The following is a 16064-nucleotide window of genomic DNA, read 5'->3' as shown; positions in this document are numbered from 1 at the left end:
CGGTCATTTTGCTTCCTAGGTCCATGTTCCCATACATAGGACTCCCCATATGTGCCTTTACTATTTTATGACTTGCAGGGATGGTTAGTTCAGGATTTGGAAGAGTTTGGATTGAAATCAGAACGCTTAGTTCCTTAGTTGGCTTTTAAAAGGCGAAGTTTGACTTTGGTCAATATTTTTAGTAAACAACCTTGGAACCAAGATTTGAAGGTTCCAATAGGTTCGTATGATGATTTTGGATAGGCGTATGTTCGGATCGGGTTTTAGATGACCCGGGAGCATTTCAGCAATTAAGGTTGAAAGTTTGCTTATTGAATGTTTAAAAGTTCTTTAAATTTGGTTTGGAATAGGTTTTCACGTTATCGAGGTCTGTTTGGGATTCCGAGCCAGGGAATAGTTCCGTATGGTGAATTAAGACTTGCACGCAAAATTTGGTGTCATTCTGAGTAGTTTAAGTATGTTTCGGCGAGTTCGGAGTAAGTTGGAAGAACTTGAAGTTCATAAGTTGATTCACTTTGGTTTGGGTGTGATTATTAGTTTTGATATTGTTTTCCACGTTCTGAGGGTGCAAGCATGTCCGTTTTATGATTTTAAACTTGTTCGTATGTTTGGACGGGGCCTCAGGGAGCCCGGATGCTATTCAGACGATGTGCGGAGGTCGTTTAGCCATGGGTGAAAAGCTAAAGCACCCAGCATCTGGTGTAATGGCACCTGCGGAGGGATAGACGCAGGTGCGATCTTGCAGAAGCGAGACAACAGCCATAGAAACGGTCAAGGGACCGCAAAAGCGGGACTTGCGCAGGTGCGGCTCATTTGCCGCAGGAGCAGAATCGCAGAAATAGCTCTCATACCACATATGAAGACTTAGGTCAACTAAGAGAGGATCGCATATGCAATGAACCTTCCACAAATGCGGCCCAGGAACCGTAGATGCGGAAGTCCTGGAGGCAGATTGGTCCATTTAATGCGGGACTTAGACGATTGTGACTCATTTTCTTTCACCTCTTGGGCGATTTTGGAGCTCTTGGAGAGGGGTTTTGACCTAGCACTTTGAGGTAAGTAATTTCTATACAACGTAAGTTAAATATATAGATTATAGGTAGGTGTTAACATGTAAAAATTGTGAAAATTATGATTTTAGGTGAAAACCCTAGATTTTGATAAAAATGGGATTTATCCATGAAAATGGTTAGGGAATTGAGTGAAAATTATATATTTAAATTCGTGAGGTTATGGGTAACAACTTTCTTCTAACATTTCCGGATTCCGGGAACATGGGCCTGGGGATGAATTTTAGGAATCCTTCAATTGGGGTTGGTTAATCACTCTAATAGTTAGAATATGATCTTTTGAACATGTATTGATTAATTTATATGACATTTGACTAGTTTTGGATTATTTGGCACTGAGTTGAGGATTTAGAGAAACATTGTGGCCGGAAAGTGAGCCTTGAGACAAGGTAAGTCTTTTGTCTAACCTTGTAAGAGGAAATTTACCCCATATGTGATTTAAATCAATGTTTGCTTCTAATTGTAGGGACTAAGTACGTATGAGGTGACGAGAGTCCGTGCGTAGCTACTAATTATGCTTATGTCCGTGTAGTTTTAGGATCCAAATCATGAATTACTTGAAATGTTTGTACCCTACTTGTTAATTAAAGTGCCTTAATTATATTAGAACTTGTCAGAGGAATTGTGAAAGACCGTTAATGGTATTTGTATTACATTGTGTATTAGCCTTTAATAACGTTTAAGTCAAATGCTTATAAAGTATCCTCTTTTCTTGTGGAGAGGGCCGAACGCCTCGGCAGTAGATAGATACATCTATGGTTCGTGCTGCTCGACCCTCGACAATGTGCACAATATTCTGGATTGGGTTGTACGACCTCGACATAATCGTGCGTGATAACACTCGGAGTGAAATCATATATTTTGTATCCTTCCCTGGCTTGAGAGGCAAAATTATATAAGATGGAAATTTATTTGGAACTTACCATGGGTGAAAGGATTATTTACTTTCTTCTTGTTATTGAGTTATTATTATTGTTTACATAACCCATGCTCATTTAGAATTCAGTATTTCTTTACTATTGGCCCATAGCAAGTGTCGATGTAGACCCCTCGTCACTACGTTTTTGAGGTTAGACTTGATACTTACTGGGTACATATTGTTTATGTACTCATGCTACACTTCTGCACTAACCATGCAGGATATGAGGCAGGTGTATCTGGCAGTCCTACCGGCGCGCATCCCAGATATCCCGAGGCCTAGTGGTGAGCTGCTTCCGGTGCCGCTTGACAACCCCTAGAGTCTCTCTTTTGTATTTATATTCTGTCTACTTTATTTGGAATAGTAATAAGAGTTTTGTATATTCTACTAGTTGCTCAAACATTTGTGATACCAGGTCTTGGCACGCATACTAGTAGACTTTATGGTTTTGGAGTCCTTGCATTCATCATGATTGCCATTCAATTGTCTTCATTTCAGTTACTAAATTTCTCATTCCTTAATCTATTATTAAATAGAATTTAATTACTTAAAAACTTATTAAAAGAGATATAGCATGGTTAATTCACTGTTGGCTTGCCTAGCGGTAATGTTGGGCGCCATCACGACCTATAGGAGAATTTGGGTCGTGACATTGTATTTTCTTATTCATTCTCGTTGAGTTTTTCTTCATCTTCTCCAATATAGACTTTCGCCTTCTTTTGAGTTTTGGCTTTCAGCGTCCCCGACTTTGAGCGGCCGAACTTTTTCTTTCTTTCTGTAATATCGTTCTACTTGCTATTTTTTGGGAGACCACTCTTATGTACGCCATATCCCTTCGTTCATCGATTTCGTCGAGTTCCTGCCTTCTACTCTCATCGTTATTCGTCCCGCTTTCGTGGGAGTACCTTAGGCTGGGGTCTCTGACTTCGACCGATAGTACTACTTCGGTCCCAAAGAGTAGGGCATCTCTCTTGTGCTCGTCTTCGGAGTTGTTCGATATGCCCATAATACTTCTGGCAGTATTTTCGACCATTGTCCCTTGGCCTCCTCGAGCTTTTTCTTCATGATATTTAGTATGGACTTGTTTGAGGACTCTGCTTGTCCGTTACCCGCTGGGTGATATGGGGTTGAAGTATCCTCTTGATATTCCATTTCTCGAAGAATTCAGTGATTTTATTTTCCGTGAACTGGGGTCCGTTGTCACAACTGATTTCCTTAGGTAGGACAAATCGGTAGATGATTTTCCTCCATATAAAGGTGATTACCTCATGTTCCTGTATTTGGGCGAACGCCCCTGCTTCCACCCATTTAGAGAAATAGTCAGTTAAAACCAAAAAGAATCGTACATTACCTCGCCCTGCTGGGAGGGGGCCCACGATATCCATTCCTTATATGATGAACGGCCAGGGGGAGGTGACCAAGTGGAGGTGTTCTCCTGCCTGGTGGATCATTGGAGCGTACTTTTGGCATTGTTCGCATTTCGTCATGAAGTCTGAGGCGTCCTTTTTTCATAGTAGGCCAATAGTATCCTGCCCGTATGAGGCATCTGACGAGTGCTTGATTGACGGAGTGAGCATCGCAATGGCCTTCGTGAACTTCTTCGAGGACGCGCTGGGTCAGGTTTGGGCCCAAACATTTCGCTAGATGGCCACTGTAAGTCCTTTTGTACAGGTCGTTGTAGAGCAGACTGTATCTAGGTGCTTGCATTCTTAGTTTCGTGGCTTCTTTTTTGTCGTCTGAGAGTGTGTCATCCTACAAATAGGTGATAATACAATTGCGTTAATCCCAAGTTAAGTTTACAGTTCTTACCTCGATTTGGTCTAATGATGAGTTGAGGAGGTGGACTACGTTTTTATCCCCAGTCGTGATGTTTTTGGTAGTTGTGGCCATTTTAGTGAGTCTGTCTGCTTTGGTATTCTGCGCACGTGGGATCTGGTCGAGCTGGCATTCGTCGAACTCAGGCAGTAGCTTCTAGATCTCAGTCTGATATTTTTGCAATATTTGTTCCTTGATTTGGAAAGTCCCTGTGTTTTGGTTGATTACGAACTGAGAATCACAGTGGATTTTCAACCGCTTCGCCACATACTTGAGTGATAGCCTCAACCCTGTAATTATGGCCTCATACTCTGCCTCGTTGTTAGTCATACTGGGCACTTTATGGACTGACGAATTACTTCACCTGTAGGGACCTCGAGTACGATCCCAGTTCAGACCCTGATGCGTTGGATGCGCCACCAGTATATAGGACCCAGAGGTCTTGTGTTTGGAGGTAAGCTTGGACGGCTTCCTTTTCGACATCATGCATTATCTTTGCACTGAAGTCTGCGACGAAGTTGGCGAGCACCTAGGACTTTATCGTCGTTCACGGCTGGTATGTAATATCGTGCTCACTTAGCTCGATGGACCACTTACCCAGCCTCCTTTAAAGCTCGGCTTATGCAAAATTATCCTCGGGGAAAAGGTTGTGACGACCGAGATGGGGTGGTATTGGAAATAGGGTCTAAGCTTTCGTGAAACTACAACCAATGCCAGAGCCAATTTTTTGAGGTGCGGGTACCTCATCTTGGCATCGACGAGTGTTTTTCTAATGTAATAGATGGTAGATTACGTACTTTTATTTTCACGGATCAGGATTGCACTTACCGCTACTTCGGAGACGGCTAGATAGATGAGGAGTTGCTCCCCATGTTTGTATTTTGAAAGCAGGGGTGGTGATGACAGGTATGTCTTCAATTCTCCCAGAGCTTGGACGCATTCGGGAGTCTATTCGAGGCTTTTGTCCTTTTTTAATACGCTAAAAAAATTGTGACATCTATCAGACGACTGCGAGATGAATCTCGATAGGGCGGCGATTCGACCAGTTAACCTTTGGACTTGCTTCTTGGTAGTCAAGAGTTTTGGTATCCCTTCGATATCTTTGATTTGGTCTGGGTTGACCTCGATCCCTTGTTGCGACACCAAAAAACCCAAGAACTTTCCCAAGGCTATGCCAAACGCACATTTTTCTGGGTTTAGTTTCATTTCGTATCGTCTTAGTATATCAAAATATTCCTTCAAATGATCGATGTGATCCTCTGCCTTTATGGACTTAACATGTCGTCTTGCCGAGCTGGTCTTTGAACATCTTTGTGACCAATCTTTGATATGTAGCCCCCATGTTCTTCAACCCAAACAGCATGACCCTATACCAATATGTTCCTTGGTGTGTGATGAAGGTGGTCTTATCCCGGTCTTCTTCCTCCATAAGTATTTGGTTATAGCTGAGTACGCATCCAAGAAACTCAATAGCTCATGCCCGACTGTTGCGTCGATAAGTTGGTCGATGTGGGATAATAGGAACGAATCCTTCGGACATGCTTTGTTCAAGTCTGTGAAATCCACGCATATCCTCCATTTACCATTTTTATTTTTGACCATCAATACGTTGGCGATCAACATAGGGTACTTCGACTCCCTGATGGGGCCATTCTCTAATAGTTTCTCCACCTTTTTGCAGACTGCATCGTTAAAGGCGGGGCTGAATTTATGCCTAACCTGCCTTACTCGGGGTTAGAACAGGTCGACGTTTAATTTATGTATGGCGATCTTCCTTGGGATGCCCGACATATTTGCATGGTTGAAGGCAAAAAAATTGCATTAGTTATTAAGAATTGACTGAATTTACCTGGTTCCCAGAGTTTCTAGCCGATGTAGGCTTTTTTGTTACGGTTATTGAGGTCTAACTGAACGGGGTGGAGGTCTTCTATGGTAAAATCCGCATCCTCGGCCATTTCGGGATCCACGATGATGTTCCTGGTTTCTCATTGCGTCGACCTCGGCCCTATTGATTGGTATGCCTCTTTTTCCTTGTCTTTTTTCTGTTGGGTTGCTGTAGTGTCTAAGGAAATACGGTAGCATTCCCGAGACGTGCGTTGTTCTCCACATATGCTGAATATTCCCCATGGTCTTGGTAATTTAATTACTTGGTATATGCTGGAGGGGATGACTCTCATGGGATGTATCCATGGTTGTCCCACTATGGCATTGTACACGGTGGTTTGGACCATGATATGGAATGTCGTCTCTAGAGTTACGCCGCCAGCCAATACAGGGAGTGCAATTTCCCCTGACGTTCGCTCAACTGCATTATTAAACCCGGTTATCGTGAGCGGCACTATCTTGTCCTCGAGTCTCATTTAGGTGGGGACTCGGGGATGGATAATGCACGCTCCACTTTCGTCGTCCACCATGATGTGTTTGACATCAATATCTAAAATGTGTAAAGTAATGATGAGGGCATCATTTTGAGGGAAAGTCAACCGTTAGCATCTGACTCATCGAAGATGATACTTTCTTCGAGTTCGTCATACTGTTCGCGGGTGATAGACCGCTTGAGCTTGTAAGTGGTGGTGAACTTCACAATGTTGACGAAGGCATCGTCGACGCCACTGATGATCCCGTTGATAGTAAGAGCTGGTGATTTAGGCTTCGGCAGGCCTTGGTGTTCACGTCCTCTAGCGAAGTTGTTTCTCCCTTTGTCGCTTAACAGCTCTTTAAGGTGTCCCTGTCGCAATATGTTTATGACTTCTTGTCTGAGAGCGATGCAATCTTCTATTTTGTGCCCAAGTTCCTGGTGGAACTCACAGATGGCGTCAGATTTTCTGGTGTTTGAATCAGATCTCATCTTTGGCAGCCACTTTACCTTTGTTCCGAGTTTCTCAAGAGCATAGACTATTTTGGTAGGTGACGCACAAAAATTGTGAGCCAATAATAAAGAGGGCGTACCTCCCTCGTTCCGGTGAGTCCTTGTCCTTGGCATGGATAGGCCTTCTTCATAGTGGAGGGAAGATGCGGCGGATGCCCTGACATATGGCTGGTGTCATTCCCTGTTGGGTCGTGAGACCGGATGATTCCTTCTGATGTTCTCTTTTCATTCTTTTTTGGATTCGGTTTGTACCGAGATTAGCTGATGAGTTAGTCCATTAAGGTCGTCCTCGTCTGCTTGGACCTCGGCACAATAAGGATTATGGATTTAGTCCCAAGTGGTTGGAGGATATTTCATTAATCAGCTCAACAGTTTTCTAGTCGCTCTTGAACTATCTCTACTCAACCCATTCTGGAAAGCTGCAACTGCCATCCCTTCGGACACGTTTTGCAAAGTCATTCTTACTCGTTGAATCGGGCGAGAAAGTCCCCCAGTCCCTCTCCCAAGGACTGCTTGATAGCAAATATATCATTTACTCTTGCTTCGGCCTTCTTGGCTCCGGCATGGGCGGTTACGAACTTATCGGTCATTTCCTCAAAAGTTTCTATGGAGCGGGCTGGTAGCTGTGAGTAACATGTTATTGCCCCTCCCATAAGGGTTTCGCCAAACTTTCTCGGCAAAATAGAGGATAATTGTTCCTTGGTGGGATTGTTGCCTTTCACGGCGGTGATATAATAGGGCACATGATCCTCGGGATCGATCATTCCGTCGTATATTCTAAGGTAGGATGGCATTTTGAAGGTCTTTGGTATGGCATGCGGGGTTGCTTCATTGTTCTACGGCTTCTCTACGAAACTGCTGGCGTCCCTTTTTGGCAACAGCTTAGGAGTGCCCGGTATCTTGTCCACTCATTCTTGGTGTTCCATCATCAGGTCTCGGAGTGCTTTGTTTTCATTCTCCATTTTTTTCATCCTCTTTAGAGGCAGTGAGGGCGTTGTAACCTGCATTGTTAGTAATATTGTGAGTTATACCTCTTATCGGAGGGTTTGTTTGGTTACAATGCTCGTCTGCTCATTGTGTCATGCAAGCTCTTGTAGTTTCTGTAGTCGTGCCTGGAGCAGGCTTGTTGAGCATACTCACTAACATGTCGGTCAGCCATGCTTCGAGGAGCTTTTTCACAGCTGAGGGCATCCCTTCTTCTGCGGACGTGGAGGCCCCATTATCACTGGGTTATGTTATGCTACAATGGGGGGAGGTGACCTCTCACGCCTAGGGGAAGCATTGGGCGTCACGTCCTCGCCTACTGTTTCGCAACTCTCGTTGATAACATTCATGAGGTTGGTAGGGAAATCACTTGTTATTTTTGTCCTTTCTCCTTGGTTACGTGCTATGTAAGTTTTTGTACGTACAAAGAAAGAAGATCTTGGGGTTTGTGAGGTTAGTGACTTGCATTAGCTGTAGATCTAAAGGAAACTAAAAATTTAACTAAAAAATCCCCACAAACGGCGTCAAATTATTTGACCAAAAATATAGATCTTGGTTCAACTAATTAAATTTATACAAATAAGGGTTAATCTTGGTTAATAATAATATCCTAAAGACAAAATTCTCGGCACTGTGATAAATATCAAGTAGATTTATTTAAAAAATTATGACAATGTACAATATTTAATATTTAAGAATCCAAACAGAAGCAATATAATATTAAATAGTGATGAATAACAATAAATAGCATTTATGTAAATAGAATAAATGAGTCACCCAAAAAAGGATAAAATTAATGGATGTTCTTTTTGACAATGATGAATGATGGACAAGCTATTGAATATACGAGTTATTTTCGGATCTAATGAAAAAGTGTGGACAAGAATCTTAGTGAAAAGATTATTTTTGTAGGCATGTAATAAGACCAAATTCTCTTACATCGCACATGCGATTGACGGCTTTTGGATCGAAGGAGAAGCTAGGGTTCAAAAGGGCCCTATAGAAAGATTTGCATGCAACAGAGATCCCAATTCCGTGTATCCGGTTAAGCAAGCCCTGCCCGCCAGCTTCCACCCAGACAAAAAAGGTGAGCGCCTAGCGTGAAAGGTTGCTTTACTAAGTAAGATAAGGACAAGAAGCAAGGGCGTAGCAGCTGCGCAAAATTGCGCCTTAGCGCATCCGTTTTCTTACTCGTTAGCGCTGTTTTTTGATTTTTGAAAGAAGGGCCGAGGCTCGAGTAGAAGAAGGGGTACTTGAACAGAGGGCCGTCTCAGACCACTTCTTCCTCTTCCCAGGAATGAAGAATTAAAAAAAATGATTTTCTTTATTTTGAGAAAAGATTCATTTTTTAGAAGTTCATTTGATGACTTAACAAGTCTCACCACCTTCTTTTGAAATAAATCTATTTCTTTTAGCACTCTAGACACACTGACGGGAGCAAAAAAATATAGAAGTCCCGCGGAGCTAATGACCGCGGGTGGAGAATTACTCGATAAATAGAAGACCATGCTACCGTTTAAAGTCAAAGTATATTTTACAAATGAATATCTCATGTACCTTTTTTTGTCGTTTGCTTGTTTACGACTTCTACTCTTTCTATTATCGTTGTCATCTAGTTGGTCGTAGCCCTGTTGATAGTTATTTGTGGGTCGTATCTGCCTTTTGTTTTATATAATTCGGGTGTGCCTCTTTATTTAGAATAGGCTGATAGGTATTGTTTGAACTTTGTTGATTTCGATCTTTTGCCAAGTTGTGGTCAAGAGTCGAGGGGTGTTGTTCGAGTTGGGTCAAACTTTACCCTTTATTAAGTTGTGATTGAGGTCAATTGGTGTTGTTCGAGCATGGTCAAATATAACTTAGTATTAAATCGTGGCCGAGGGCCGATAGGTGTTGTTCGAGCATGGTCGAACATATCCTAGTATTAAATCGTGGCTGAGGGCCGATAGGTGTTGTTTAAGCATGGTCGAACGTAACCTAGCATTAAATCGTGGCTGAGGGTCGAGTTTTGTTCGAGCGTGGTCGAACATATCCTAGTATTAAATTGTGGCCGAGGGCCCATAATTGTTGTTCGAGCGTGGTCGAACGTAACCTAGCATTAAATCGTGGCTGAAGGACGATAGGTGTTGTTCGAGCATGGTCGAACATAACATTAACACAAAAAGGTGTGTTGATAAACGTATGTTTTTTATTACTTCGACGTTGTTGCTTTGGTTACATATTTGGAGAGAGTTACAGACTTTGGGTATTGGCTGGCGTTCCAGTCCAGTAATAACAAAGCAACAACGTCGAAGTAATTAAAAACTTACGTTTATCAAGCCCCTTTTTGTGTTAAGGTTACGTTCAACCACACTTGAACAACATCGATCGACCCTCGGCCACAACTTAATAGAGGGTAAAGTTTGACCCAACTCGAACAACACCCCTCGACCACAACTTGGCGAAAGACCGAAATCAGCCAAGTTCAAACAACATCTATCAGCCTAATCTAAATAAAGAGGCACACCCGACTTATATAAATAAAAAGCAGACACAGCCCGCAAATAACCATCAACAAGGCTACGACCAACTAGATGACAATGATAATAGAAAGAGCAGAAGTCCTAAACAAGCAAACGGCAAAGGAAGGTACATGAGATATTCATTTGTAAAATATACTTTGACTTTAAAGAGAGAATCTGGTCTTATTACAAGCCTACAAAAATAACCTTTTCACTAAGATTTTTGTCCACACTTTTTTACTGGATTCGACAATAACTCAAATATTCAAAGGCTTGTCCATCATTCATCATTGTGAGAAAGAACATCCATTGATTTTATCTTTTCTTGGGTGACTCACTCGTTCTATTTACATAAATATCATTTATTGCTATTCATCACCATTTAATGCTATATTGCTTATGTTTGGGTTCTTAAATATTAAATATTGTACACTGTCATAGCTTTTGGAATAGATCTACGTGCTATTTATCACAGTGCCGAGAATTTCGTCTTTAGGATATTATTATTAACTAAGATTAACCCTCATTTCTATAATTTTAATTAGTTAAACCAAAATCTATCTTTTTGTCAAAAGAATTCCTGATCATTTAGGTTTACATGAAAACCAGAACACTGTTACATATCTTGTCCTTCTATTCTCCTTTTTTTGTATTCACAAATGCATGACTCATGACTGCTTTAAGATGTGTTGTTGGGTAATGCAGGACAGTTAGAGGTCACTATTCAATACTGGGAAATTGCCGATTGGTTCGATATTACAATCAAATTACATTTGCATTTTGCTCTAGACAGGAGTGGCATGCATGTCTTGGGGTTGCACAATGGCAGATGTAGCGCTAGAGCTACGAGTTCAACTAACCCAGTACTTTTTACACCCAACATAAATTCATACGTGAAAAACAATAAAACTTCAATAAATATTAGATTCTGCTTTCTGCTAAGAGCTCTTATTTTTCTTTAGATAACTAGGACATATTGGCAAGTGAACCGAAGGTAGGCATGTATTTTTTCCAAATGCGAATAGGTCTTTTAGCTTGCAGTGAAGAAGTGATTTTTTTCTTTAATACTAAGGGAAACTAAAAAAATAATTTTTCGTTAAACTTTTTAACGGTGCCAACGATCATAAAGCTAAGTCTACTTTTAAAAAAAAACAAATTAATTAAACGAATATGGAAGATTATTGTCTCTAGTAAATTTGTGATTGTGAAGTAGTTGCTGTTGATCAAAAAGTCTAATTGCATCCACTGGGCAGTGAACGTGAGAGATTAGGAATATGTTTAGTATTTCTTCTATAAACGACAATGTAAATTATCTTTCCTCTCTATCAAATGAAAAACGACTGATACAGATATATAGGTGGTATATCTGTTTTGATTGCGTACGTCTGGCTCGTTGGTCCACTCCATTAACAAATAGTGGTCGGTATTAGATGATATGACACATGGCTGAATATAATTGGCTCACAACAGATAAGGAGCAATCCAAATAATCCATGTTGGGTGGTTGGCTTTTGTGTTTTCAAGTGGAGATTAAATTTGTGTATTTCCTCTCAATTTTTGTGTGAATAAAGTAAACTGATAAGCTTTCATATTACTCAAGAGTGTGTCCTCAGAGTTCTGATCATTCTCTCAGATTGATATAGAAATGGCCACCATCAGTGCTTGCACTACAACCTCTTCAGTGGCACGTGCCGCCCTCGTGCAAAATGGATCTGTATCCCGCCCCTCATCTCTTTTTGGTATGTTCATTTTATATTCTTCACAAATCACTTGAAATATACCTTCAGTTCTTCAAATGATAGTAGTATATAATATTTCACTTGATGTAAAAATGGTTAAGTATTTGTAAATATTGATTCATATTCTTTCTAAATTTCCTAATATTTTGTAATTATAGATGTGTTTAATGTAAGCCATACATAAGATAGTGTTACCAAAAGCTATAGTAAAATATGCATAAAACATAGCATTGCTTCGGCGCAATTCTCAAACTTACAAAGGTGACAGCATGCTTAATGCGATTACTAAAAGAAAATTCGTTGATTCATTCCTAGATGTGTGAAAAATCATAATTTTTTTTAAAGAAATACTCCCTCTGTTCCAGTTTACGTGAACCTATTTCCCTTTTGGTCCGTTCCAAAAAGAATGACCATTTTCTAAATTTGGAAATAATTTTACTTAAACTTACAATTCTACCCTTAATGAGAATCTATTATAACCACACAAATACTCTGAGCCCCTTTTTGACTTGTTTAGGACCACCAATTACAAAAGTCTTTTATTTTTTCTTAAACTCCGTGCCAAGTCAAACAGTTTCACATAAATTGGAACGGAGGGAGTATTATTTTTGAACCCATAATAACAAAAGTATAATAGGTTAAGTGAAAAAACAATAAAATGTCCTTCGCACCTATTAATTAAGTTTAAGTATTGAATCCGTCTCTGCTTGTTATTCAGGATTGCCATCCATGAGCAAGGTTGGAAAGGTGAGATGTTCAATGGAGGTGAAGGGAGAGGGGGAAACATCAAAGTTGGGAATGGGAGCAGCATCAATGATGGCAGCAGCAGTAGCAGCAAGCATGTCAAGCCCAGCAGCAATGGCTCTTGTTGATGAGAGAATGAGCACAGAAGGAACAGGCCTTCCCTTTGGTCTCAGCAACAACCTTCTTGGTTGGATCCTTTTTGCTGTCTTTGGTTTGGTTTGGTCTCTTTACACTGTCTACACTTCTGGCCTTGATGATGATGAAGAGTCTGGATTGTCTCTTTAAGCTTTATTATTACCACTTTATTATGCACCTTTTAATTTTTGTGTATTATGTGATATAATCAACTTAATTAGTGTCTTCTTATTGATGTTGTATCTGCAACTCTTCAATTGAAGTCTTCTATTTTCCTTTCCTTTTTTTCCTCTTTACTTAAGGCTTTTACTTGCTATTTAGACAAAATATATAATATTCGAGAAGAATAGGGAAGCAAGGAAAGGAGAAGTTGTGAAAGTATCCGGTCTTGGGAGTAAACTTGTTGATTTCTAGCAAACTTGGTAATGCATTTAGACCCTTTTATAGAGAAAATGCAATAATTTTGGCAAAACATCTGTGCCTAAGACTAGATAGACTTTTATGTACTGATAATCAACAACTTCAATTCTTTATTGTCCACAAAATTTTAGGCTTTCTTTCTCATTACTGCATGATAATTCAATTTGTCTTTCCTTTTCGTTTGTTCTTCTTCGCAAGAGTAAAGTTGTAGTCATCAAATTCTGATAAAAATATATTCGTCTGGTTTCTATGCATTAGCCTTTCCTACGTACATGATTCGCGAATGAATGTTAGCAAAGATTTCTTGTCAATTTAAGCCTAATCAGATATTCAATGCAATTCAATATTTTCATCTTCAATCGACAAAATAAATGCTTTGGATCAGTTTGTTAATTTTGTTTCGAAATACTTACATTACAACTACAAAACCAATCAGCTACATCAATAACACTTACTAACGATTTGCAAACAATAGAACAGATAATGAATAATGAATTGACAATTAAGTTTTCTGCTTCTCTTGTATGATTAATTTTGGTGCTGAAAGTCTTGGCTGATACTGTAATATTTTCTGGAAATCCATTGACTTGAAATTCTCGAGTGGTGTTTCAATTATACTTACTATAAAACTCGAAGAAATGACTTGTGCTACCAAATATTGACAGATATTGTTGGGCAGGTTCATGCCAATGCAGGGGACTTTTAGGCCCAAAATAATTTTAGCATAATAAGGTCTTTACATCAATTAGAAGAGTTTGTAATTTTGTAACAAGAATAATGAATTTATAACATAAAATATCAATGTAAAAAAGCATCAAAGAGTGAGCTTGGAAATTTCAAATAGTTCAAATCAACTATTGTACATGTCCAGCCCATTGCGGAAAATTCCCTATTGCTGCCTCTCGTAGGAGTCTAGACGTGTCTCAGTTCCAGTGTGGCTGATCATCCTCTCGGATCAGCTTCTGATCACCGCCTTGATTAACTATTAGCTAATCAGATGTGAGCACGTCCCCACAACTATTTGAAGACGATCCAACAAATGAAGGTAGCTAAGCTAGGAGGAGTCTAATTCATCAGTTGGCATCTCACAACAGCAAATAGGACAACAGTGAGCATTCTCTAACCATTGCGTAATGCAATCGCCATGAAACATATGTGTGCAAGGCATACACAAAATCTCCCTCCCTTCCCCTAGTTTGTCAGCACAAATCACACAACCATCAATCATACATTCTCCATCGACCTCCATTCTCTCGGGCAACTCCATGGACGATTTACTAGCAGGTACCATCTCATTGAAGCGCGACAATTCTTCAAACAAATTGTTGGGTTTTTCTTTATAGTGTGTGAATGGGAAATGGAAGAGGCACCTCTTGGATTGCACCTCTTCATCACACCCTTTCATTATCTGTAAATTTAAAGGCTTGGCCTCATTTTTCATCCATAAAAAATCTGAAAACGTCTCCCCTCTTTTTACATTGTTGCATTATTTTCCAAATAAACATAAGTGTCAAATGTGATTTGCCCTGTTTGTTGAGTTCGCTGAAGTTCTATGATTTGTAGTGCCGCTATCACAGAATGTTATTCCGTTCTATCGTGGAAGGAATTAATAAAAGTTTCTTGCAATTAGAAGTCAACTAGTGTTAGTTTTGCTAAGCATGAGCGCCATCAAGTGGTGTGATCAAGCCAATGGAATTTTAAATGGAAGTCATGGCCGTGGCATAGCTTCATGATTTTCCAACATGTTTTTCATTTCTCCGGTGAATTTGTTTTGATCCGATGATACAAACAGAAATTCAAGAAGAAAGCGGCAACAAATCCGGGTTCTATTTTCATGACTCGATTTAACATACAAACGTATATGTTCCTCTTGATTTGATTCTCAAAGAATCTTGTACGCACTTGCTGGAGATATACTCTGTGCGATGTTTGTGTATGAAGCCGACTTGGAACTGGAGTTCTAGTTGGCTGAAAGTCTTCACAAGCAGTTCCTGTCCAGTAGGAATTGAATTAGACCGCGACAATATTGATATTTCAGGCATTGACCCTGTTCAAGTCGGGGAAAACATAAGAGACACATCAGTAGAGAATTCCATAACGGGCAAGTGATTTCAAAACAGTCTCGGGCAATACAACAGAGTCGTGTAATATGTTGGGAGACATGGAAGAGCAGATGTTCTTGCAAATATGGTGATAAAAAGAGGTTTAACTACTACAAGATGAAGCAACAGATTTACTGGAATACTCAAGCTGCAATCAATAGAGCTTTCCCAAAATGCAAGCTAACATTGCCTTGGATCAACTTTTGTGACAACATGATGACACTTCAACCTATTCCTAAGGCTATCTCACTTTGCAGGAATAAACCTAAACAGGGAGCCATTAAAGTAAACACCGATGGAAGCTTTATTCATGGTAATGGAAAAGCGGGATTGGGAGGAGTAGTGAGAAACGAACAAGGAGATCTCATTGTGGCCTTCTCAATTCCTTCAAAATGCAGCAGCAATAACATGGCAGAGGCTCAAGATGCTATGTTTGGCATTAATTGGTGTGTACAAAATGGGTTCTCAGACTTCACAATTAAATTGGACTCAATGCTGGTGGTGAATATGCTCAAGGAGGGTGATACCAACAACTATAGGTTGAAGAAGATCATAAAGGATACTTCACATATAATGAACCAGGCTAATATTAGCCCTGTGCATTGCTTCAGGGAGACAAATGAAGTAGCAGATTCTCTAGCAAAATTGGCGACTACTAACTCTGAAGCCAAAGTATACCTTTCTTTCCAACAACTCCCAAAAGTAACTAAAGGTTCTTTTGTGCTTGACAAACACCAGATGCCTACTGTTAGGCTTAAGTATGACAAAG

The 16064-nt window shown here is 40.1% G+C and overlaps 1 protein-coding gene across 1 annotated transcript; it reads left to right on the top strand.

The window, feature by feature from the left end:
- The first annotated feature begins 11542 nt into the window (after nucleotides 1-11542).
- LOC104093804 (photosystem II reaction center W protein, chloroplastic-like) lies at nucleotides 11543-13053 on the top strand. The gene is made up of 2 exons (XM_009599623.4): nucleotides 11543-11894; nucleotides 12613-13053. The coding sequence occupies exons 1-2, from the start codon at nucleotides 11801-11803 to the stop codon at nucleotides 12921-12923; spliced, it is 405 nt and encodes a 134-aa protein (XP_009597918.1). The 5' UTR covers nucleotides 11543-11800; the 3' UTR covers nucleotides 12924-13053.
- Nucleotides 13054-16064: the final 3011 nt, after the last annotated feature.

Source organism: Nicotiana tomentosiformis, chromosome 1 (genome assembly GCF_000390325.3).
Source record: "Nicotiana tomentosiformis chromosome 1, ASM39032v3, whole genome shotgun sequence".
NCBI classification, from domain to species: Eukaryota; Viridiplantae; Streptophyta; class Magnoliopsida; order Solanales; family Solanaceae; genus Nicotiana; species Nicotiana tomentosiformis.
The sequence above is the reverse complement of the archived record's forward strand: the minus strand, read 5'-3'. Positions and strand labels throughout refer to the sequence as shown.

Coding starts and splice junctions, on each gene's coding strand:
- LOC104093804 (XM_009599623.4), top strand. CDS start 11,801: ATGGCCACCATCAGTGCTTGCACTACAACCTCTTCAGTGGCACGTGCC. Junction 11,895..12,612: donor CCGCCCCTCATCTCTTTTTG/GTATGTTCATTT, acceptor CTTGTTATTCAG/GATTGCCATCCATGAGCAAG.